Source organism: Podarcis tiliguerta, assembly GCF_965153285.1.
Source record: "Podarcis tiliguerta genome assembly, chromosome: 1".
Classification (NCBI taxonomy): Eukaryota; Metazoa; Chordata; class Lepidosauria; order Squamata; family Lacertidae; genus Podarcis; species Podarcis tiliguerta.
In genome coordinates this window covers 76,268,301-76,294,275 of record NC_139534.1, presented here as the reverse complement: position 1 = coordinate 76,294,275, position 25,975 = coordinate 76,268,301, and the positions used below count along the sequence as shown (strand labels likewise).

The window sequence follows — 25,975 nt, the reverse complement described above, 5'->3', positions numbered from 1 at the left end:
AGCATTGAAGGGTTTAATCCCCCAAAGCTACTTTTTTGTTGGATAAAGTTTTTGATGATTTAAACAGACTTTGGTGCAGAAATAGAAGATCAGGATTTGTCTAGGCTATGAGTCAGGCCTGTGTTGCAAACTCCTGCAATGCAAGTCAAATAGCATATGTTAAAATTAGCCTACCGCTTGCATATGATGACTGTGAAGCTTTAAAAAAAAATATCTGAGTCATCTTTGGCATTTCTTGCTGGCACAGATGCTGGGAGTTTGGAACCTACTTCCATATGTGGTGGTTCTGCACATGATTTGTAGGTTTTCAACAATGAAATTGTGTAGTTACTTCTAAATCCTAAACCATGTTTAATCTTAACTATAGTCAGCAAAAAAAAAGCCAGTTTCATAAACTGTGGTTTAAGCTTGGCTTGTTTTCAATTCACCATAATTAAGATTAACTGCCTTTGTATACCTGCATTAATGTATTCACTATTGCATTGGGCTAAGACAGTCTCCAAGTCTGCAACATAGCCCCAAAGACAACTGTTACCTTGACTCCCAGCATGTTTTCAGCTCAGTCATATGCTACCACAGTCAGGCTGCTTAATTCATTCAGTCAGACAGTATCTGTTCTCTTTCCCTTTCCCATTATGGGACATTGAAGCGGTATTTTGGTTCTTGCTTATTTTTCTTTGCTAGGGTACACAGGTACTGGGATTTCCCCATTGCCTTCTGTGATGCACAGATGTGAATTAACTCCTACAACTCATCTTTGCTACCATTCCTAGTAGGTGGATACAGTAACACTTGACATATAATTGGCATTTTGTGCCCATATTAAAGGCATACATTTTTGCACTGTATTTATTCATACACTTCCTTGCAAGAAAATGTTGCCTGGATTTATATTTTAGTTGTCTTTGGCAATATAGAGCACATTCATTTACAATTTTGTTTGTTTTTTGCAACAAGAATTACGTTTAATTTGTGCAGTCTTTTTATTTTTTTCTCGCTCTTCAATGGAGTTTAGATCCTTTGTGTTTTCTAGTATGGGACTTTTGATGGGACAGTGGTTCTTTATGATATTTTACCACTGTCACTATTTGCAAATGCACTTATTGAGGGGGAAAGACAAGTAAACATTATTTCTTGCATTATTGCTATAGGCAAGAAATAACAAGGAGGAGGGGGCAAATGCATTGGGTCTATTTAAATAAGAGCCTGTACTCAGAAACAAAGGCCTTTATGAAGCAAAGGAGCAGTTAGTACACTGATCACGTTTTACTGTTACAGATGAACCTACAGCAGTGGATACCATAAAACTTGCCATATTTTATTCATGAACTTGTGGTGTGCTTGGGTGACATAAGAAAAGTATTGTGCCTGGGTGAAACATCATCGTAATGATTGTGTTAAAAGAAAAAAAGAAACAGATTTTAGTATGATACTTTTTTTTTGTTTTTTGGAAATTTGAATTTCTCAAATATTTATATAAAAAATTCCTGGAAATGATCAAAGATTCTTTTCCTTTGTAGATCTATCTGCAAGGGGAAAGATGAACAACATGTTGTATGTATGACCATTTGTAGAACCAAATGTGTATTATAGTGTTTTGAGTTGGGAGGAGGACAGTAGACTATGCCTAGAGGCTTCTAACCCCTGGATCCAGCAAATGTCAAAATATAAGCCAGGCTAGTTTCCTGCTGAGACGATTGCCTGGGTGATGGTCCATTAAAGGAAACAAAGGGAAAGGGTCTCTGTGCAAGATGGCAAATGGGTGGGGCCCCTTCCTCAACTTGTGGGCAGTCAGAAAGCCAGAGCCAGAGTTTAAAGGGGTGAGAGTTGCTGTTCTATGAGCCAGAAGAAAAGCAGCAGTCTGGAAAGAAACTTGGAGCAATGTGTGATTTCTGTTTGAATCCAAGGCCGCAAGATGGAAGAAGCAAGACCCTCTTAGGGGTCTGAGCCTCATAAGCTCAGATTGTGTATATGTGTGAATAAACCACTTATCATAAAGACACCACAGTCTCTGCTGTGCCTCGTTCTGAAGGAAACATGAACCCTGGAACCCCTGGAATTTTTGCACCACTCAGATATTGGGGTGGTGTGCAGGAGCATTTTAGTACATAACGTGTCTTAGAAAAGTGTTCTCCCAAGAACAAAAGGAATGCATGGGCATATGATGCTAAATCATTGCAGGAAATACAGAGCTGGATGGACCCAGGGGGTCTATGTATAAAGCAGTTTCCTGTGTTGACCCAGAGCAGTTGTTATACAATGGGGGACCTCCACACTTTTTAACTACAGCACAATTAGGTAGTAAATAAAGTGAATCAGTCCATGATTTTATTTACTGATTTGTGCTACTGTTATTGCTACTAATATAATGTGTAACGATACCATTGGAAAGGAGCGTATTTATGGTATATGTCCAGCAGTAAATTTACAGTAACTAAAGAAAATCCATACCTGTTCCTGTGAATATAGGTTTTTCACCCTGAGCTCCATCCTCAGGTTCTTTCTTTTATCCATTGAACTCAGAAGCATATATCAACAGAAAAGAAGCAAAGCCAATAAAATGAGTTCAGGTGGTTTCATGTTTGCATTCGTACAGAATTCATTTTGGACATACTCCTAAATGTATATGTTGCCAAAACAAAATGTTAAGACAATTTAGCCTGCTTTAGTTTTAAGTGAGCCATGCATTTATCTTCAGTTAAAATCTGAATTGATTGCAGGTTATCTTTTTGTAAAATTTATGTCTGTTACATAATGTTCTAGAGGCCTAAGCAATGGCTTAATCTAGAAGCTTCGGTGTTGCAAAATATCTACAGTTTATTTTAAAATGGCTGCTAATCGTCTTTCTAGAATAACTGCGAAGAAATAAATGCTTTGTACCATTTCCAAAGGGACGCGGGTGGCGCTGTGGATAAAAGCCTCAGCGCCTAGGGCTTGCCGATCAAAAGGTCGGCAGTTCGAATCCCCGCAGTGGGGTGCGCTCCCGTTGCTCGGTCCCAGCGCCTGCCAACCTAGCAGTTCGAAAGCACCCCCGGGTGCAAGTAGATAAATAGGGACCGCTTACTGGCGGGAAGGTAAACGGCGTTTCCGTGTGCTGCGCTGGCTCGCCAGTTGCAGCTTTGTCACGCTGGCCATGTGACCCGGAAGTGTCTCCGGACAGCGCTGGCCCCCAGCCTCTTGAGTGAGATGGGCGCACAACCCTAGAGTCTGTCAAGACTGGCCCGTACGGGCAGGGGTACCTTTACCTTTACCTTTACCTTTACCTTTACCTTTACCATTTCCAAATAAATGGTTGAATGGAAAACATACTTTTAAAAAAATTGTCAGAATCTTAGATAAAGGATTGTCTATTGGTACGAGCTCTCTTCAATTGAATTGGGATTGGCTGTGAGTGGTCCAGAGAGTTGATTTGCCAGAGAACAGGAAATTGGCAGAAATATCTCCAGGATCCTCTCTTAAGTATAAACAGAAGAAAATCAGTTAATGTGGGACAGGAACAGTGTGGCTATGAGATTTTAGGGGAAACTTTTGCTTGGTACTTAGCAATGCCCTCCTAGACCAAGTGGATCAGTTTTCACTGAGGTGAAGCAGTCCGTTAAGTAACCTGGTCCCAAGTTGTTTAGGGCTTTATGAAAGATAAATGCAAACCCTTGAACTGTACCCTGTAACATACTGACAGTCAACAGAGGTGATATATGGTCTCTATGTGATGTCCCAGTCCACATCTTAGCTGCTGCATTCAGTTTCAGAATCTGGACTAAGCCCAAAAGTAGACCCACATAGAATGCATTGCAGTAATCCAGTCTTGAGGTTTTCAGTGCCATAGTGGCTAAATAATGTTGGTCCAGAAACAGCTACAGCTATCTTACCACACAAAACTGATAAATGGTAGTCCAAACCACCAGAGGCATCACCTCCTCCGGAAGACTGAAGGCTCCCAATGCGATGCCGGGGGGACCCACAGTGCCTCAACCCCCAGGAGCCCTTGCTATCCACTGAGTGACTGAGGTGGATCAAGGAACACCCCCAGACTATGTACCTGTTCCTCCGGGGGGGGGGGGGCAACCCTGTTCAGAAAAGGTAACTGACCTAGCTCATGGGGGCAGGAGTCACTTGCCCATTGGGGGCCTCCATGCCAGGATTTAAACTCAGTTTATTGGCCCTCATTCAGCCTACCACTGTGGTCAGACACTGATCCAGAGGCTGCACGGTCACTCCAGATGTTGCAGGGGAAAGAGAGCACTGCTGACACTTTGCTTCAAAGGACCTAATGACCATTCGCAATGGCTTTATCTGGATGTTAAATAGCACTGGGGGCAAATTAATGGCTTGAGACACTGCCTAGCACAAATGCCAAAGAGCATTCCCCAACAATACACTCTGGAACTGGCCATACAGGTAGGACCAGAGACATTGTAAAACAAACTTACCTGGTGCCCATCATGTGATAGATATATATAGTATCGTGTGTTAATTGATTGCATGTTAGGCTACAGAAGAAAATGGGTGAACCTAGGTAATGTGTATGCTACATAGTATGGAAGTTTGTTATACTTGTGAAATCTGAGGATATATTTCATCTACTCCCCCAGTGCTTTTTAAAAGGCATAAACTGCCAGTAATGCTAAAATCCAAGCACCCTTATCTCAGAGTTCCTCATAAATGTACTTCCAAATGCAATATGTTGAATCACATTTTTAGGAGGATAATCTTAAAATCTTCACTTTTATAGAGCTTTAACTTCAGATTCATCTGAAAATGCCCTTTATAGATGAAAATATCTGTTAGGCTGGCCTTGGCAAAAATTTCAGTATCTCATTATTTAGTGTGACATTAATGTTTATCATAATCGAAATTAGATCTCTAAAATGGACAGTGGTTCTGCAGGAAGGATAGTAAATCTGTAATGAGGCTTGCAAATCATTTTCTTCTCCCAGTGCTCTCTGCACAAAGCCATTGGATCTGCTGACTTCGTTTCATTGCTGTGTACTCTTAAATGTTTTTAAATCATTCTTGCAAAAAGTTGGAAAACAAGAACTGCAACATTATTCAGGGAGTGATAAAATTACAACACCTTGTGGGCAATAACAATAAAGTGTGGGAAAAGACCTTGCAATCAGCGACTCCTGAACTAATTAGTTAACAAGGCATGTAATTTGATTAGCTCACATGATTTAAGAGCAGATTATGTGCTTTTAGTGGTGCTATGCCTTCTCAAGCATTTCAGCTGGCAGAGGAGTAAACATAAGAGATCAACAAGTTGATTCACTTCTAGATCATCTTAATTCTACTGTTTCCTATATATTAAAAATCGTGTAGAGAAATGAGAATCTCATAGCGTTCACTACTTTAAAAACTTTTAAAAACAATTCTGATTAATAAAATGTTTATGTAGTACCAGCAAGTAATGCAATGCTTTGTAAATAATACAAATTATCTGCACTAATAGGTTATAGAATTGAGTATGCTTTTTGATGCTATAGATGTGCTGTGAACAGTTGAAAGTGTAGCACTTTGGGGAAAAATAGCTCCCTAAAGATATGCTTTCTAAAATGTACTGTGATACAGTAGTGTGTGCATATGCATGCCATTATCATCCTAGTGCCCTACTTCAGCATTTGTTTACTCATCCATACTAAAACTTAATGCACATAATTACTAGATGACTCGTTTGCCGCAAAGTTATTTTATTTTTGTTTGTTCTTGTGCAGACATCTAAACAGATGGGGCTAAAAAATAAGGTGGGCACCAACCTTATTGATTGTTTGGTGCTTCCTGAAAACACATTGATTCACCCCTTTGGAGGGTACTGATACCTGGCCTGGTTGAATAGTTTGTTTAAGTGTTAGGGTTCATTATTGTTTCACAGGATGTGTACCTCTTTAAAAGCCAGGGTGCATATCCTGACCTAGTTTTTACAGCTGCGTAGCAGTATAGCAAGTGCTGATAAGTCACTGTAATTAGCTGTGTCATCAATTGTGAATGATACATAAAGTGCAATATGTACCTTACTCTGCCCTGGTGGATGGATGGGTGACAATTATAGACACTATGTAAGATGTATGCTTGGGAAGTTGTTATTAAACCTTGCAAAGATATATTTGCGTCTCTTCAGTGTTTCCATCTGTGTGGACCACTCTGCATGCACTCTGCGACATGTTTCAATGCCCAATAGAGAACAGTTCTGGCTACTGAATTTATGAATTTGTTGTAATGTGTGGTTATTGATTTTACATTTTGTTCATTGGTTGACTTTTAAGGTTGTAGGTCAGCTTGGAATTAGTACAGAAGGTGATATATACATGTTTTTAAATAAAACAATGGTATGGGATTGCAGCCCAAATTACTGGGAGTGGGAAGTGCTGCTGAAGGTGAAAATGAGAAGCAATAACACCCCATTTCATAAGACATTCTTCTGGTTTCTTAGTCCCAAGTCTGTTTCCTTCTAATTTGGAAATCATACAGAATAAACAGCATAATTCCCAATGACTGGTTAGTTTGGTTAAAAGATGGCCTGTTGTAAACTGGTTTATACAAGTTTGCCTATCAGTGTGACAGTAATGCTTAAGTCTAGTAAGAAAAAGTGCCAGAAAATTTTGCATATCCAGGCTAAAAGAGCATATTGCAATATGCTTCAGTCTCCTCTCTTTTTCAACTCTGTCTTTGTTGCAGAGCCATGAGATCTTACCTTTGAAACATTAGCTGTTCACCCTGGTAATTGCTCTATCCTCTAATTTAATGAAAACCCATTAAACCGAAACAATAATTAAAATGAGACATCATCTCTGTAGGAGGCTTGCATATTAAAATCACAGAGCATTTCAGTACTGGCAAATCTTATACTTGAAAATCAGTGTTTGAAGCAACATATATAAAAAGTGATTTATTACAAATAGCTATGAATGATAAAGCAGTGCTGTTCAACAACAGGATGCCTTGCGTTTGTTATTGAACAAATCTTTGTAGAGATAGCACTGCCAAACCCATAAAGCATTTGAAAAATCTTTAGAGGAAAACCGCCCTTAACCTAGAGTTGCTTCAACAATCCTTTTTTTTTTTGTATCCAAATAAAAATCATTTGAACTACACGCACACATTCAGACACCAGTTCCTTTGAAATACAAGGAGTGATAAGGCCCCTGTGTATTTCTAAAAGGTTAGCACCTGAAAATATACGTGTACAGTTCAGATGAGACCGGCAGAACAAGTATTTTGTATCCTGGGATCATACCAGTGCACATATCAGAAGCATTATTGTCTCAGTGCTACTCACTTGTATGCTAAGTGAGTTCCGCAGTCTTATGACAGGAGCTTTGGAGTGTAGTTGAGCTCCACTATAACCATGGGGAATTTCATTGTACACTTCAGAGCAGATGGGACTAGGTTTGTTTAATCACAAAATGTTTGAGGTTCCAGGTTCTCTTCTGTTAATTTGCTTTAATCTTAACATTTTTGGCAGCACTCATAACTTTGGCCTCATATTTCAGTTCAGTACTTGTTCTGTGCATATCTACAAGCCCTTTTCACATGTTCCTCATTAAACACGTATTCTGGTGACATCCAGAACAGACTACTGTAGTGTTCATTACATAGGGCTGTCTTTGAAAATAGCCTGGAAAATTCAGCTGGTGCAAAGTTCAGCCAGCAAAATTATCATGCGGGGTAGATGGTTGTAATGTGATTCATTAATTTTGGGTATCAGTATATAGTAGTTTATTAGGGGTCCAATACACTGTATATGAATTGGGTGCTCTGCCCCATTTGCAGAAGGTGACACAAATTTGCATAAATTTTGATACTTTGTGTCATGTATAAACTTACATTTTCTGTAGTGGGTAGAGGACTCAAATATAAAACGGGGGCCACAGACACAGAAGCAATAAGATGTCTGGCAGAAAGAATGACAACAGGTGAAGCTTTCCCCATGTTTGCATTTCCATACTAGAAAAACCTTTAACAGCTTTGTGGCAGACAGAAATTCAAGAGCCTTGTCCCCAGTGCCTCCCCTAAAACAAGCAAAGAATCAAGTATCATGAGTTGAACACCGATTAGGTTACTATAGGTCTTTCATCAAATGATTTTAGGTTGGCAATACTACATTCAGTGCCAGACTATTTTTATAATAAGGTTTGGTAACCTGATTAGCCGAGGAGTTGCCTAACTTTTTGGGTCTGCAGACACTTTTGAAAATTAGAGAACCTTTTGTGGACATCACACACACACACACACACACACACACACACACACTGCAGTCAAGCACACACCACAACTTATTCTACTCACTGCAACAGGGTGTTTTTTCAAGCCTAATTTCAGTGTGTGCCAGGCAAGGCCTTTGTGAATGCAGACACCATGTTGACCCCAGGGGTAGGCCATCGTCATGGGTTCTTTTTCTTGGGTGATGGGGAAGAACGGCAGGAAGGGAACTAGGCTTTGCTAAGCATATGGGTGGGTATGCATTGCAAAGTTATTGTATAATTTCCCAGCTATGCCTCAGTGCATATTGCAGAAGTTCCTTTTCAAGAGAGAAATGGAGAGATCAGAATTTAAATAGTCAAATTGAGAGTGTTCTGGTACTGAAATCGGTTGTTCCTGCTCATAATCATTTTTCAATATTAGCCCTATTCTGGCAACATATACCGGGTGAATGAACATATTTATGGATAGCAGAGGCAGGGAGGAAGTGGGTTGAGGTGGTTGGCCCCAACCTCATATCCAATATATGACTATTATTTAATAGGTTTCTGTAATTTGCATTTACAGTATGTTCTGTGTATCTGATCAGGAATAGTGGAAGAAAATGCAATGTCCCAAATCACTCAGACAGTATAGGATTGGTTCAGTTTATGGAATGCACTTTTAAGTTGTGGGGTTGGGTGGGGAAGGGGATGACATTGCTTACCCTCCTCCTACCTCACCTCCTCATGTGCGTTCATTCATGTCTGATTAGATCTAATTGTGAGTCTAGCAGTCTTCAAGGTTTACTTAAGACAGTTGTCCTATTTTCTGACATGTTGAACATGCCATGCAGCTGCATGTCTGTGATTTGTTAATCAGCGCAGTCTTTCTTGCTACCTTGGGCAGGCGGCGGCGGGCAGGAGCAAAATACAACTGCTATCACCTCATGAATTAGCTGTCAGTTTAAAGGGCTGTGTTGGAAAAGAGCCAAACAGTAGCAAAATATCTCCTTTGAAAAAACAACAGATTTTTTTTCAGCTTTGTGGAGGTGACTTAGTGTTCCATGGCAGCTGTAATTTATCTATTGTGCTGATGTGGACAGAAAATGGTGGCAAGATTATTAAAGAAACAGTTGCCTCATGAAAGTTTTTGCTGATGTAAATATAAACCCCTCTTAAGCTGGACCTTTCTCAAATAGCCTCTCTTTGATGTGGAGAATGTGATCACACTGCTTGCTCAAATGAGTACACTAAGCTACTTAGTACCCACCTGATTCTGATTTCAGAAACACAATGATTTTATTAAAATAACCCCTGCATTTCAGATTAAAGGGGGAGTGGGTGTGAGGGAATAAGCTACCTTAGCTGGGCTTGTGAAAGTCATGTCTTTATTTCTTTGTCTATTTTGCTGAGCTTGCATTATCATTCAACTGAAAAGTAATATTTTGTTGAAGATGACTGGATAAAGTATTGCTCTATATTATCCACGAAAGCAGCATTCTGTTACATGGAGACAGTCATTTTCAACTGATAATAGAAGCAGTGATTTCCCTGCATACTCCTGTCTTTATTTTTATTCTATTTTTTTTCAGTTGAGGCTTACAATGCTCCAGGTCCCGGAGCATTAGTCAAATGCCACTTGAACTGGTGTATTCCTACCAAAGTCAGTGCAAATGAACTTGTGCAAGTTGCCATGGAATTGCACCCCAACATACTGAATTAAGATTATATTTGCTCTTTTCCATTGCCCGGGTGTAACATAAGAATGAAAGCATATATGTATGACAGCTGGATTTTATGACGCTTAACACCTTCCCCCAAAATATATTTTTCTTCACATTACAAGCAGTTCAGTGCAAATGTGAACAAAAGCCTCAAATCAAACAGATCAGATTTTGCAAAATGTTAAGAAATATCTTGGAGAGAAATTAAAGGAATAAAAAGGGGTGGTTATATCCTAGCAAGAATACAATTACCCATATGAAATCTTTGCAGAAGTTTGACTAAAGTAGAGGTTTGCATAGAGGAAGCCAAGCAGGAGTGATTGTAATTTTGAACCACGACAGAGGTCTGAGGTGCATGAGAGAGGGTGGAAAGTGGCAGTTCAAAACAAGGTGTGTGTACAGCAAGAAGGAAATTGGGAAAGGCTATTGTGTTCAGCAGCATAGTTGGAGGCATGGGGGGCCCACTGGGGGCCACTCACCCAGGAGGTGGCACTTACTGTGTAGCCTACAGCACACCCGAGCCACGTGTCTCAGGAGTGACACAGTGGCTAGGGTGCCTGCATCCACCTCTTCGCTTGAAAAGGCAGTGTGGGGCTCGCATCTGCCCACTGCCTCCCCCTCCGACGCCCTGCAGCTGAGGTGGTGGGTGGACTCCATGCAGGCTCCGCCCAGAGCACCTTCCCGGCTTGCTCTGCCCCATGGGTGGCCAGCCCCTTGGCGCTGGGTGTGCTCATCTCCCAGGCACCCGAGCTGCTAGCTACGCCACTGCTTGTGTTAGCTTCAAATATTCCATAGTATAGTACTTTCCCACAGCCATGTATTTTGCTCCTGGTGTATTGCATTCAGCATCAAGTTCCAGATACAGTGTAGTAATTTAGAAGAGATATTTTATTAGCAAGCAAACACTCATATATATACAGCACACAGCAACTAAACTTAACCTTCATTCACAAGTTAACGGTACTAGCGGACTTTTCATCTTAAATACAGTGGTACCTTGGTTTGCAACTGCTTTGGATTACAACCATGTCAAACTCAGAAGTGTGTGTCCCTTTTTTTGGATTGGAACCCATTTTTTTTATTACAACCCATTTTTTTGGGAGGCCCCATTGGCGAAAGTACCCCTTGGGTTACAACCAGACCTCCGGAACGGATTATGGTTGTAAACCAAGGTACCACTGTATACAGTAACATGTATCACCATGGTGTTTGTGCAAAGGATGCTGCAGACAGGAGAGAGGAGGAGGCAGGGAAATGGGGAGGATCTGTGGGCAAGGGAGAGTTGAGAAAAGTGAGGAGGAGGGTGGAGGGAGAAGGACTGAAGGTGAAAATGGGAGTGCAAAGGGGATTGCAAAAAAGGAGGGAGTAGAAGGCGTGGGAATGGGGTTGAAGAGCAAAGCCAGGGGCACAGCAGCATCTGAAGAATAGGAGGGAATGGTTCATAACTGAGCAGAAGGTAAAAGGGTGCTTAGTTGTTGCAATGTGTTGGAGGATGAAAATGCAGGAAGTTACCATGGGGGGGGGTAGTGTATGGTGGCGGTGAGCTTCACAAAAGGAGGCATAGGCATGGACATGGATATGAAGGTGAAAATGGGTGCGAAGCAGGTCTGCAGCACAGAAGAGCACAGAAAGGGCTTCAGAATTGGGGTTGGGATGTTTTAAAGCAAGCTTAGTAGTTGCATGGAATGGGAAGGTGAAGTTCTAGGGTGTTAATATGGCAGGGGGGCGGTCAGTGGAGGCATCATATAAGTATACAGTTTTCTCTGAACCAGAATTCCATGCATATTATCTTGTACAATATTATTCCAGCCTAATCCAGCATCTGAGGTGGAGTTTATTTGATCAGTAAGCAAAGCTTGAAATTCCCACCTATCAGCTGTTTATAAAGGAGACTGAGTGATGAAGTTCTGCATTGCTTTCCATTCAAGCTGAGTGGTGGGATTTTAAGCATTTTACTGAGCTACACATGTAGTCCTACTCTTGTAAATATGGAACACTCAAAGGACTGGTTCTGATGTCAATAACAGGCATAGGGATTGTTTCTCCCATAGAGTTGGTTCTCACACTATTATGGTAATGTTATAATGTCTGACATTATATGACAGGGCCTGCCTGACATACTCAGACTTTCATTGCTTGCCCTGGAGTACAGGAACCAGCACTTAGAGAGGGTGATACGTAAATACAGTTTTATTGCGATCATTGTTTTGTATGCATGAGCCTGTTTCATCAGTGAGAAGTGAGTAGTGAAGATGATGGAAGTATGACATGGCTACCTATTTGGGCAATTGCTTTAGGGCAGAAGATTTGATAATATACTTTCCACAAGAGCTGAAAGATGTTTGGAATAGATGCAAGTCTTTCCTTGTACCACCTACAGAATCCCTGCTTTTGGGGGCCTGTGTTGGCTGAGCCAGAATGTGGAAGCTGTGCTGTCATATCCTTGGTTGAACTGGGATGTGGGAGTTACACCACCGTACAGTGGTACCTCGCAAGACGAATGCCTCGCAAGACGAAAAACTCGCAAGACAAAAGGGTTTTTTTTTTGTTTTGTTTTTTTAGTTGCTTCGCAAGACGAATTTCCCTATGGGCTTGCTTCGCAAGATGAAAACGTCTTGCGCCTTTTTCTTAAAACCGTCAATGCATTCCTATGGGAAACCGTCAATGCATTTCCTATGGGAAACCATGCTTCGCAAGACGAAAAATTCACAAGACTAAAAAACTCGCAGAACAAATTAATTTCATCTTGCGAGGCACCACTGTATCTCCAACTGAGCCTGGATATTGGTGCTTTAAAACCCTGTGTGCATAAAACTGAAAGGATCTGTACCCATCCATGCTCTTTTTCCTCTCCATTTCTTAAAAAAACATAACGTTGCAAAAATGTATACCTCAGCTCTATCAAAGTTAAGTATGAGGCTATGGTTTGTGGAATTCAATACTTTAAGGCTTACACCTCTTTGGTCATAGTCACTTTGTCCATAATCACATCATATATACTTCTGTTGCTCCCCCACTCCCTGAAAAATTCCTACAGATGCCCATTACATACATAACTAACATCAAAGAGCAGGTCTACAACTACTGCATAGTTGGCGACAAGACTTGGGTAGACCTTGTTTCTGAGAAACTTGTATTTCTCTGTGGGTAGAACTACTGTCCATCTACAAGTAGATCTGATACCTGGACCATTGAACCCTGTCTTTTCCCCACAGCTGAAACTAATTTCTTTCCTTGGCTCCCTTCACCTACTTCAAACTTCAATTAATTAACGGCACTGCAGCTTGAATCAATTTCGAAGCTCCACCCCTTCCATTTCTCTAAAAACCAACTGCGTAACAATACTGCACAAGATACTGCTCTAACACACACACACTGCTCCCATCAGAATGGGTATAATAATACTAGAGTACTTTTGCAGGGCTTACGTAGTCCATGCTATCTCAGCCACAGTCCTGCACTAAGTTTATAGTAATGATGTACTTTAACTACATTTATAGGGAAGCTTTTTTTTTTTAAAGGACTAACTCACATTTTTAATATGAAATAAGCCCCAAGTTAGAAAGATAACGGGTTTTCTGTTATCTTTCTGCCCATGAAAGTACCGGATTTCTGAATTGTTTTCTACCAATCTGTCAGCAGTGAACTCACACAGACAAAAAAGTTTTAAAATTAAAAATGAATTGGGATGATCCTTCCCCAGATAATGCTTGTCTTAACCTGATGAGATGGACTCCATCTTCCATAAGCTCTGACCATTGACCCTGCTGGTTGAGACTGATGGAATCCGGAAATAACAACATCTGGAAGGCCACAGGTATGCCATACCTGCTCTAAGCCTTTTTGCCTAATCAGCTAGCTCTGCTTTCCTAAATATCAATTACTGATATGATTCCATTTATTGATTAAAAACACTAAAAGGCAGGAGCAGGCTAGTTTCTCACAAGCGGAATGAGCTTTTGAGTTTCTGCAAAATTTTGCCTTGCATTTAAGATTTTACAAGGGCTAGAAATATCTTTAAAACCATCCTGAGTGCTATGATTTATTTTGCTAATTTTCCTCATTATGTTTTTGTTGTGAATACTTAACTGTAATCTGAGTGAATGTTTTTACTGAATGTAAGCCTTCAAAGAAGACTCAAAACATTGAAAAATTATCATGTGGAGAACCCCCCCCCCCCCGAAAGCTGGGAATCGGGTTTTATTCTTATTTGGGGTGGAACAGTTTGCCCCCCCCCTTGCCCTTCAACAGATACCCATGGTTTTAGGCATATGCAAATATGACAGCAGCCTTTGACTTGCTTGAATAATCTGGGGCTAATTATCCTGCAACATCCTGGATTTTGCAATGGCATCGTGTAGCCTGGTCATGATAGGGAGACTAGATGGCCCTGTCTTGTTAGTGGATAAGGACAGACCAAACAACCTTGTGGCCCTGCTAAACTGTATTTGTGTTAGAAATGTGTGCACACAGTATTTTATTTTTTTAATGATTACCAGTTTCAGAGCATAACAGCCACCATCAGCTATAGACTATGTTAATGACCAGAGCAACAGTGGCTCCTGAAGCATATGAGGCCTGATATTTAGATTTAATCATATGTTTGAAAATACTTATGTGAGGACATAATCCAGCCAAAGTCGAAAAGGTCTTAAGTTTCATTTACTGCAATTGGAAAGCATTAGGCACATGATTAACTCTCTATTGAAATAATGAGACTTTAGAATTAACTTTGATTGGATTGCACCGTAAATGAAAGGGCACCTTTAATCTAGAGGGAGCATCGCTGAAGTTCAGCAGTTCTGTGTTGCATTGCTCATTTTTGTGTTTCAGTTAAAGAAAAAAGAGGAGTTCTCATTTCCCTTTTGTGTGCTGGCAGGCACGGTTTGTTAATACAAGCCTTGGATTAGTAAACATAACAAGTGCTAAGCTTGTTATTCTTTGGCACATGCACTGAAATACCACAGTGTTTCCTGGAAATAGCTCTTTCAAATATGTGTTCTCTTGCAAAGTGCATCGCATGGCAGTGGTTCAGAATGGCGGTGAAATAGTACTACATATGCTCTAGTGAGTTGGAACTCTAATCTTTTATGTTGTAATATTATATTACTGTGCTTTATCTATATAATTTTGAAATATGTAGGATAAAGTGCCACTACTGTACATTGTCAAAAACATTGCTTTAGGGCACAATCTTCAGGAGAGTTTTTAAAGTCCTATTTAAAATGAATGGGTGCTGCACACCAGCACGGTAATACATTTCAGTGCATTTCAACGAAACCTGCATAGCAGACCTTTCTGATGAGTTGTGTCCCTGATAGTTATGGATGCCTGGAAGCAGCTGTGGCTGAACTGCTTGGAAAGTAGCATCTGAAATGACAGCATGTGTGAGGAAAGGCCATTGGCAGAATAGCCTAGATTAGCTAGAGTTGTAACTTGTTCTAGGTTGCTTCATTGTCCTTAAATCATCCATTGGTGATTTGAGGATTTTGGAGTGTTTGTCACTTCCATCTTTCTTGCAGGTCCAGGTTGTGTTCTCCCGCTTCCTCCATCAATAAATGACACCACACCATCAGATGTGATCAAATCAGGCCACAACTTTATTGACTATAGTTGAAGAGTTGGCATAGGCAATGGGTAACCATTATTTCTGGCCCACCTGCCAAAAATGACATGAACAGTCAACCTGGCAGTGGAGATTTCTATGACTTACCTCGGGTTGGCAAGGCTTACCGGGCATGGGCCAGATCACTCCCGCAGAGATCCTCCATGGGCTGGACCAGTGCAGCGCAACACCAGAAATCGCATCTGCACATGCCCAGACGCTGAAAATCGCACCTGAGCAGAAGCGATTTTCAGCATCTAGGCATGTGCAGAAGTGATTTCTGGAGCCACAGAAGAGAGTCCCCACACTGCGCTGCACCAGTTTAGCACAGCGCGCGGGGACTCACCGAGCAGGCTGCTCGGTTCGGGGGCATCTCATGGGCCAGTTAGACGGCCTCCGTGGGCCGCTTCCGGCCCATGGGCCTTAGGTTGCTGACCCCTGACTTACATCAAGTAGGGGTATCCCTGCAGGGATTGCCACCTAGAGGAGCACTGAAGCCCAAGCCCCTATCTGGGCATATGGATGGAAATGACTCCTTCACGGATCCCTGTAACTGAATACCCTATTTCTAGAGGGGAAGGGGAAGGTACGACACCTCCATCCAAGACTCAGGTTACCCGATGCCTAAACCACCCAAGTTGTGGCAATTGCTATGAGGTGGGCAAAACCCTCAGGCCATAGCCAATTCGCCTGATAGGCAAATTCCTACCCAGCCCTGAATACAGTGACCACTGTTGCCATAGCAAGGCAAATCAATATGTGTAATGCAATGCTGAAGGAGTGGGTGGGTTGATCTGACGAGAAGAGCTGGGTTTTTGGTGGGGGGCAGTTTAAATCTCCTGATGGCTTTGTTATGCGCCCCCCCCCCCCGGAGTGTGCCCTGCCCTCCGAGCCAGCCTGCCATTGCCCAATTAAGCAGGCTGGTGCAGAGCCAGACTTCAAGCCAGGAGCATGAGTTGAAGCTCTCTCTCCAGCACCCAGCTCTCCTGCATTTGGCGGGGGGGAGTCACTAGCTGTCCTGCACGCCACCACACCCCCAAAAGGGCGTGAGCGGTCTTCTTCAACAAGCCACTAAAAGTTTTTCAGACACTTTCCAACAACTGAACAAACCACTGTCAACTCTTGACATTTAACTGATGTTGAAACATCAAGTCAGCCTTTCATTCATTTTGCTCCAATGTTGCACTTAAATCCTAGACTATCATTTGCTACTACTACTGTATCGCTTGGATATAGTAACTTACAAGTGAGTGTACAAAGGACCTTGCCACAATGTAGTTGAGCAAAACTGTAACAGATTTGAAAGAAATCATTTTAAGTGATTAAATGGGTATTGAGGATTTACAGGACCTTTGTGCACAATCTGTTTATTGAGAAACATATATGCATTTATTACAGTTTTCTTCCACAAGAGTGTACTTTGTCTAACAAAGTTTTGCTTCAGTTGAGCTGACATCTCATTAGACTCACAAGCTTTCCTGCATTGAATTTTTAAAAATGTGAGCCATCTCGGATGTATTGTATTCAGAAAGACAACTATATTTTGGTAGGGTATATATAGACCACAGGTTAGCCACCCACCTCCATTTATACTTTGTCCAGGTTGTTGAGCTGCTGGTTGCATACTTTTAAAGATTTATATATTTTTTTGCACTAGTGGAAACAAGTTTCTGATGAAAGAATTATCTCATATTTGGAACAATGCTAGTATGTGGTATGGTATGGGCTAGCTGCCATGGTGTCATAAACAGGCTATCTGCCATGGTTAATCTGCTACCACCCCAACCAGGCTGCCTGCTATCTTCTTGTCATTTCCCCACCCTTCAGCTCTTATCTGCATGACTTCCTCCCCACCTCTCTGTGAGTTATATATGGATATTGCATAATTGAAATTGAAACAATTGTACCTGTGTATGTGTTGTGCAAAAGCTAAAACATGGTTAATAGTGGGGAAAGATTTTCATTAAGAAGTTCTTGTGTTCTTAAGGATATATTTGAATACTAATTGACATTTTTTGATGTAAGCATTGACATCTCCCAAGGCTAGGGTTTAGAAAGAATTAGGTAATTTTATGTCATTCATAACATTCATGCTACGCTTCAAAATGCGGGTAATCAAATCTGATGGCTAAGGGACATACATCAATCATTTACAAGGAAAGGAATAGGGAGATGAGGATTCTCCCCTTTCTTCCATTACTTAGTATAATTTTGTGTTGGAAATGGAATCATTGATATATACGTGAAATTCAGCTGCTATGGCATAATGAATTTCATTTTTCCATGAGAAATGAGACTTGGAGACTAACTAAATTATAGATAACTGAAGATGCACTTTTGGTGGCACCTATTTTTTCCCTAGCTCTTTGAAGGCCTCTTTCTTTATTTCAAAGCATTTATTAATCACTTACAGTTTTAGAAATCTCTGAGCAGTGTATTTAAAGCAGACTTGGCCAACTTGGTGCGTTCCAGATGTATTGGACCACAGCTTCCATCTGCCCCGGCCAGCACCATACCAGATATAACAGAGACCCTTTGCATGGCATTTGGTGACATCTGGGAGCCAAGGGAGTAGCCACTGTACAACTCTCCATGTAGCATTTTTGCTTTTTAGGATGAGCTCAGTATTTTAAATGGCCTTGCTTAGGGCATCTTGTACCTAAAACTGTTTAATAAAAAAAAAAAAAAAATAGCAGCTACTGGAGTTTGGTGATAATCATCAGGATTGTAGCAAGTGTTGGGGAGGGCGTTTAGCCCTTCCCTTCTGTGGTCCTAACAAAACAAGTTCTTTGGGCGCTATTGCTTGCATTGAAAGGAAACCCTCCATTTAATAGCACATCTAGTTTGGCTCTTAAACTGCTGTTAGCAGTTGTAGTTCAAAGTTTTCTGTTGAATTTAGGGGCATGTGATATTCCTGATATGTGGAAATAGCCAACATAGTAATGTGGAAATAGCCAACATCATGGCTAATGGCCAGGAATTATAGTCCACAACATCTGGAGGACAGCACATAGGCTACCCCCAGTTTGTCTTTAGGACCGTAAAGGTAAAGGATCTGGTACACAGGTGGCGCTGTGGTCTAAACCACTGAGCCTCTTGGGCTTGCCAATCAGAAGGTCAGCAGTTCGAATCTGCATGATGGGGCGAGCTCCCGTTGCTTTACTCCAGCTTCTGCTAACCTAGCAGTTCGAAAGAATACCAGGGCAGGGAGATAAATAGGTACCAGTATGGCAGGAAGGAATACAGCATTTCCGTACACTCTGGCACTTGTCACAGTCCTCTGTGTGCCAGTAGTGGTTCAGTCATGCTGGCTACATGACCTGGAAAGCTGTGGACAAACGTTGGCTCCCTCATCCTGAAAAGCAAGATGAGCACTGTACCCCATAGTCGCCTCTTACTGGACTTAACTTATTAGAAAACGCTTATTAGAAATCGAGTTTTGTAGCTGGGGCAAAATAACAACAACAACAACAACAACAACGCTTAAAAATCTGGATTGTTGTGTCATGTCATGTGGCTTTAAAAACAAGTAATGGAATGAATGGACATTAGTCCTCAAAATATGTGACAGAGTTGTTGCTTTGAAAGGCAGCAAAATAGAAGTGTAGTTTGGAGGGTGGGTGATTCATTCTCTTTAATATAGATGTCATCTGTTGCTTTCATTACTCCTTTCCTATCCCTAACTAACAAGACCTTAAGGAAATGTGGCTTTAAGTTGAATGCTGGAGTGTTGCCTTATTCCTGCTTGGATAGGGATGCATCTCTAAACATCAGATTGTGGTCTAATAAATATTGCATGAACATCTACATATTGCTTGTTTAAACTGCGATGTTCCAGAAATGATGCTTGTTCCTGTAAGTATATTATGTGTGCCAGTGTAGTAAAATAAATACATTTGGGAGTCAAAAGTATGTCGATGGAGTATTGCTACCAATAATGCATTTCCGCCCGCATATGTTACAAGGACAGATTCTCTAGATGTATTATGGAAAGAGAGTAACTGAGACAGTAGTGAAATTGAAATTTGAGCTTAGCAAGTGACTCGGGGACCAGCCAGACCCTCTGAATTTGGGAGCTTATTATCTTGTTTCGGCACACCTCATGAATCAGCAATGTAATCTGCTCACAGCAGACCTGAATGGCTCAGCATCCCCTGTCAGAAACTTTGTCAGAAAATCAGTGCATGTCTGATTGTGAACTTGTCAGTGTGACAAATGGGGCACACTGATAAAGATGATGTTTTCTGTTTTTATACATGATTGCTGCAATAGCACACATAGGGCACAAGCCCCCCAGAGTGAAGAGTGTATCTACAGGAGACAAAAATGAAAAGAATTTTCTTACTTTTACAGATGTAAACATTTTTACAGTATGCTTCTTCCCCTCCTCTTCCTCTCCCCCAACTTTTTTTTTAGCTGTAGACAGAGAAATCCATGCAGCACCCCATTCTAGTGAGAAGTTAATTCAGCTCTTCCGGAATAAAAGTGAGTTCACATTTCTGGCCACCCTACAGCAGCAGGCGTCAACTTCGGGAGTCATTCTGTCCATCCGAGAGTTGGAGCACAGGTAAGGGGAAACCTGTGGCTTATGTAAATCATTGCTGAAAACCAATAAAAATACATTGTCCATTTAATGCTTCATGGTGATATTGTATTAAAGCATCAAGCCAGTGAGAAAATTAAGTATATTGTTTTAATTGATTTTAGATTCTTCTTTTTTGTTATACAAAGAGGCAGCAATGTTATGCCTTTGAACAGAGGTGTGGGGAACCTCCAGGCCTTCTTTAGCCCACAAGGTCATTTGGGGCAAGCCAAACCCACCTGCCCTACACCTGATGCCATAGATGACACCAGATGAGAGGCAGGAAAAGGTGGGACTGAGCTGAATGGGGCTTTGCACTCTCAGTTGGCAGTGCCTGCAAAGCTGCTTCTGCAGTGCTTCCTAAACACCAATCAGTTGGTGCAAAGCACAGAGTTTGGAAGTCTCCTTGCACAGCACTTCCCAAGGGGGTTTGCAGGCTTCTTTGTAAAGAAAAAAAATGCCCAGTTTTAAAAAGGAGTATTTTTCTTTCCTTGGAACAGCAGGTTTTGACCTGCTGCCTTTCACCTGATAGGCAGTAACTCAAAACCCACTGGACTGGAGCTACGCCAATCCAGTGAGCTCCCCAATCCCTGCAGAAATTAGGCTTGGAGTTATACCCAGCCCCAGTGGTACTTCAAACACCAAGCAGGGCTACCTGTAAGCCCAGCACAGTGACATGCCGCAGATCTTTATCTCCCCTACCTGTCGATCACCTGGTGTCACAGTGATGCCAGGTGATTTGTGGGTGTCAAATGTGGCCCACCAGTGTTGGGGAGATAAAATTCTGGCCTGCTGGGATGAAGAGATTCCCCATCCCTGCCTTAGAATGACTTCTCACAAGCACATTTAAGCTGCTGTTATCTCCGCATGACACTCCCTGCCAAAGAGAGGTGCATGTAAAAAGAGAAAAGAACTGCTTGTCTGGTAGTCTGTCATTTTTATTTATTTTTTTTGTTCTCCAATTCATTAGCCACTTTTCAAAAACAAAAAAACAAAACACCATTTAATTCTAGGTACTTCCCCTGAAGTAAAGCCACTGCGTTGTTAATGAATAAAATCCTCTAATAATAGCAATGACAGCAGAACACCAGAAGTCCTGTAAAGTGCAAAATAGGTAGAGGAAGAGTCAAAAGAGAAGCAGATAAATTTTATGAATTTAGCCAGTGCCATAGGTTTAATATAGAGATTGAGAAAGAAAGAGGGAGAGAGTCATGTTCCTTAAGAGGCAGGTGATGTTCCCAAGACTTTGAATAGGATTGCCTGGGTGCTAACTGAACACATTTCCCAAATACACAGAATATATGGAACCATATACTGTACATATGTAAGCCACCCAGAGTGGCTGGGGAAACCAAGCCAGATGGGTGGGGTATAAATAATAAAATTATTATTATTATTATTATTAACCAATATTTTTGGTGAATTTCTATGAGCTGTGGGTATATCTGTAATTGAATGTATCCCTTTATTTATTTAGAAATGTTTTTTATTTGATTTTACATGTATAGAATTATAACAATACAAAATACATATCCATATTTAAAGATTTCTTCAAATCTCTGGACTTTCCACCTTCCCCTCCATGGGTCTTATTGTCAACCTTTTCAACTTCATATTATTCAGTAATCCATATTTTATATCTCTCCATTTTGTCCATAAGATTTGGTACATTACTAGTGTTATTGCAATCCTGCTAATGTTTTAATCTGCTTACAGTGGTCTCCCAAGTAAATTCTAAATTTCCCCCATTCTTTAGTAAAGTTTTGGTCTTCTTGGTTCCCGAGCTTCCTGGTCAGTTTTGCCATTTCAGCATACTCCAACAGCTTAGTTTGCCATTCTTCTCTGGTAGGACTTAATCTTCTTTCCATCTCCATTTATATACTCCTTAACATTTCAAAATTGCCAAGCACTTCACAGATACTAAAACATTAGTATACAATAAAATTATACTATAATTTTCATCATCATCATCATTAGTAGCAGTATTAGTGTTATTGTTTATTAGATTTCTTACCCACCCTGCAAGATGCCAACTTACCCAGGGCAATTTACAGCAATTTAAAATACAATATTAAAAACAGATAAAAGAGACCAGTTATTTCCACTGATAAAATAGCGTCAGACTACTTAGGCTGAAGTATGATGACAGAAAAAGTTATGACAGCTCTGTTAGTGGTGTGCAGTGGATTCAGCTGAATCTCAATCCAAAGCGGGGTGCTTCAGAAAGATTCTGGGCTTGTCCAAGGAGAAGCATTATCTGTATGAGGTGCCCCAAACTAGAGTGCCTTGTGTTGCTTTGACTATTTAGATGTAAAAAAAAAAAAGCTGCAGACAACTTTACTGTTAAAGGCAAAACTAATCTTTCTAAGTGAACTTTAAGCAGAACATGCCAGGGTGGGGGTAAAGGTAAAGTTACAGGGACCCTGACACCAAATGCTGGATTGGGGAGAGGAAGGAGGGTTAGCTGTGTTGTGGCTGATAGGCCATGTTTGTAATCAGAGAGAATTATTGTATTAGGGCTTTCCAACCCCCGTGCTTTAGGAGAGGGGTATTCAAAGCTTGCATGCCTTATGCTCTTTTGCATATTCTGTCTCTGTGGAGTAAGAATATTCTTTAAAAAGTTACACAAGGTTTTTCTTTTACTGAAGTCTAACCCAGTCCTTTTCTTTCAAATGTCACAGTTCCTTTTCATTTATTCCTTTTGATTTAATCTTCTTGTTGTTTTGGAGTCTTATGCTACTTGCTTGTTCTTATTAGAGCAGTTCTGGTCTGAGGAGTTTCCTTAAGTTCAATTACTGACTCAAGTGGTTTTTTCCAGCCATTGTTTTCCTTCTCTTAAATTCTTGTAACCTTATCCAGAAGTTACAACCCTTGTGTCTTCTTCCTCTTCCTTAGTTTATCATGCATGTATTGTGGTTTACTTCAGCATGGGTGTTAAATTTATAAAGATTGAATAGTTCTCTATTTCCTGCTTCACTATGTTTTATTTCATTTTAAAATAGGCTCTGTAGTTCTTAAAAGCGAACAATTAGGTCTTCACTAAATTCAGTATACCTTAAGTGACTTGTATATAATAGTGGCCTGCTTAATTGCATCCTTCTATCACATAAATATTATATGCATTTTAAAAGGTCACCTTAATATCTTAGCAAAGGAAGAAAAGAATACTTTGGTTTTAACAGTTATTTTGCTAGCAGCTAGCAGGAGTCATTTACCAACGGGAAATTGGAAATTATCAAATGATGCAGCTTTTTTTCTGTTGGTTTATGCCTGAAGCTTGCAAAGGAAGCATAACGTCAAATAGACCAAAGGTGCTGGAAATGTGGATTCTGCAGCCTGAGCAGCAGCTCTTGCTGTGAACCATTTTTATCATGATGGGAGTGTAACTTTGTTCACTGTGCCTGGCTGTTTCCATTAATTAAATTAATGAGGTCATGTTACATCAGGCAATTATTCTAAGTGCACATTTGATAATAAATTGATTGAAATCATGGGATTTGGGTCCAGTTATTGTACAACAGAAGACATGGTAAAACTATTATGGGCTATACCACTTTAAGCAGTGGCTGTGTTTGGATGTTACAGTAAACCCTGATGTATGATGGGAATGAACCCAGCCTTCTCCCAGACTTACATACTCCCCTCCAAACTTCTTCTCCTCTGGTGCAGGAGTTCAGAAGCACTTACTTCTATTTTTGATTAGCTACAGGTCGTGTCAGCCAAACCTGACAAGCTGTGTTTAACTATGGTTTGTTTCAAACGAGCCGTGTGGTTTACAAAGCATCTTGTTTCAATGAAACAGGGTTAAGATTAACCGCAATATAAGGTTCAGATATAACACTGAGGGAGGCTCAGATTCATTTCCATGCTTATTGTGATGTTCAATAAACACAACCTGTGAGTGACAGCTCATATGATAAAATTGAATTTTATTCTTGGTTTTCTTTATACAAGCAAGGATTGTATGTAAGAGCTCTTACTTGAAGATTAAAACTTACCTCAGATTTTTGAAAGCAATGGCTTGGTAACTAACTAGGCAGAACTTTCCTAAGCAGATGGGTGTGAAAGTAAGAGACAGAAGGTAAAGAGTATGTACAGTTTGTGGCACACTCTCATTATTCAGAGTTTGCATAAATAAATAGCATGACCTGTTCAGCTATACTTATCATGCGTAACCTTAAATATTTTTTTGGCTCTGTTCATTCATTTTCATAGAAAAGCAGGGTTTAACATTCATGGACCTAACTTAGTAGTGTTCACTAATTTCAGTTGGCTTACTCTGAGTAAAACGTAGTTGAATACCACCCAGAGAGTCCTGTAGAGCACACCTCTAGAATTATGCACTATTAGTTAGGAATAAATTCTCCATATTTTTACACACACCCACACCCCACATTTCTTTGTCAGCTGCTTTGTCTACCTCTTCCCATCCATTGCTCTGTATATTTTATGTCACACATTTTCATTGATAGTCTAGCTCAAAAGGACAAATAACTTATCTAGGGCAATTTGATTGATTTGGTTTCCAGTGTTATGGATTCTATTATTTTAAAATAATATATTTATGTTATTTTGTAAAACCACATTTGCCTTTCTCCAGCCATATGTGGCTTCTTTAGAAATGCCTGCTGGGATCTAGGAAAACTTACATAAAAACAAATAGGTTTCATTGTATTCCATAAAAATAACAATAGGCTTTGCCAAAATTCTGCACAGAATATCAGTATGCAATTTTTATTATGTCAGGTATCTTGCATTTGTAGTGCATCAGAATCCTCTGTTGATCACTAGCTCCCCCTTCACAGAACTGGAGTTCCAAGAGCTGAAGGAATGACTGCTGAACCAGTTTTAAAGGCATAATACAGATACACCCACTGAAGTCAGTGAGTTTTGTATTTGTTTCCTAGCATTGGGGAGCCTCATCCATGGCTTCAGTATAGATGGGAGATTGTTATGTTCTCTAGTACAGGTGGTCCACAAGCTTCTTTTGGGTGGCTTGAAATATGCTTTTGAAGAACATTTAACAAGTTGAATTCCTGGCTATTCAAATTGTAATAAAATAAAATTCAATATAAGACATAAAATAATCAATAACAAACAATTGTCCTGAACCCCGGTGTATGTGGTGTGAAGTCCTGCTTGTATGCAAAGTCTCAAGGGTGAATGCCAGTGAGTAGTATGGCAGCCCAACAGGTCAAGAAAAATTCCAGATTTGATACAGTAAGCCACATCCAAAGTCCAACAGTCAGGCCCATTTCTTCTCATACCTATATCTATATCGATATCTATATTATATCTATATCTGTATACCATGTATTGATTGCTTGGGCAGAAACAACTATAGCATTTGCGAGGAGAAAATGTTAAAGTGAATTTGCTTGATTTGCATGTGTCTAATATTCAAATTAAGGATGCAGGTGGCACTGTGGGTTAAACCACAGAGCCTAGGACTTGCAGATCAGAAGGTTGGCGGTTCAAATCCCCGTGACGGGGTGAGCTCCCATTGCTCGGTCCCTGCTCCTGCCAACCTAGCAGTTTGAAAGCACGTCAAAGTGCAAGTAGATAAATAGGTACCGCTCCGACAGGAAGGTAAACGGCGTTTCCGTGCGCTGCTCTGGTTCACCAGAAGCAGCTTAGTCATGCTGGCCACATGACCCAGAAGCTGTCTGCGGACAAACACCAGCTCCCTTGGCCAGTAAAGCGAGATGATCGCCGCAACCCCAGAGACGGTCACGACTGGACCTAATAGTCAGGGGTTCCTTTACTTTTAATATTCAAATTACAGATATAATATGCACATGATGCAAATTAAGCTGCCCAGGAGTGGCTCTGAAACTTGCAGATTCATTCTGTACAAATAAAATGTTATGAAAGAGGAATGGTAAAG

The 25,975-nt window shown here is 40.7% G+C and overlaps 1 protein-coding gene across 4 annotated transcripts in view; it reads left to right on the top strand.

The window, feature by feature from the left end:
• NELL1 (neural EGFL like 1) overlaps positions 1–25,975 on the top strand; it is a 356,446-nt gene that overhangs the window by 35,774 nt on the left and 294,697 nt on the right. For all 4 annotated transcript variants that reach the window (XM_083430920.1, XM_083430921.1, XM_083430923.1 and 1 more), the window contains exon 3: positions 19,923–20,073. In XM_083430920.1, the coding sequence (XP_083287046.1) occupies positions 19,923–20,073 (151 nt within the window). The remainder of the gene's footprint in view (positions 1–19,922; positions 20,074–25,975) is intronic.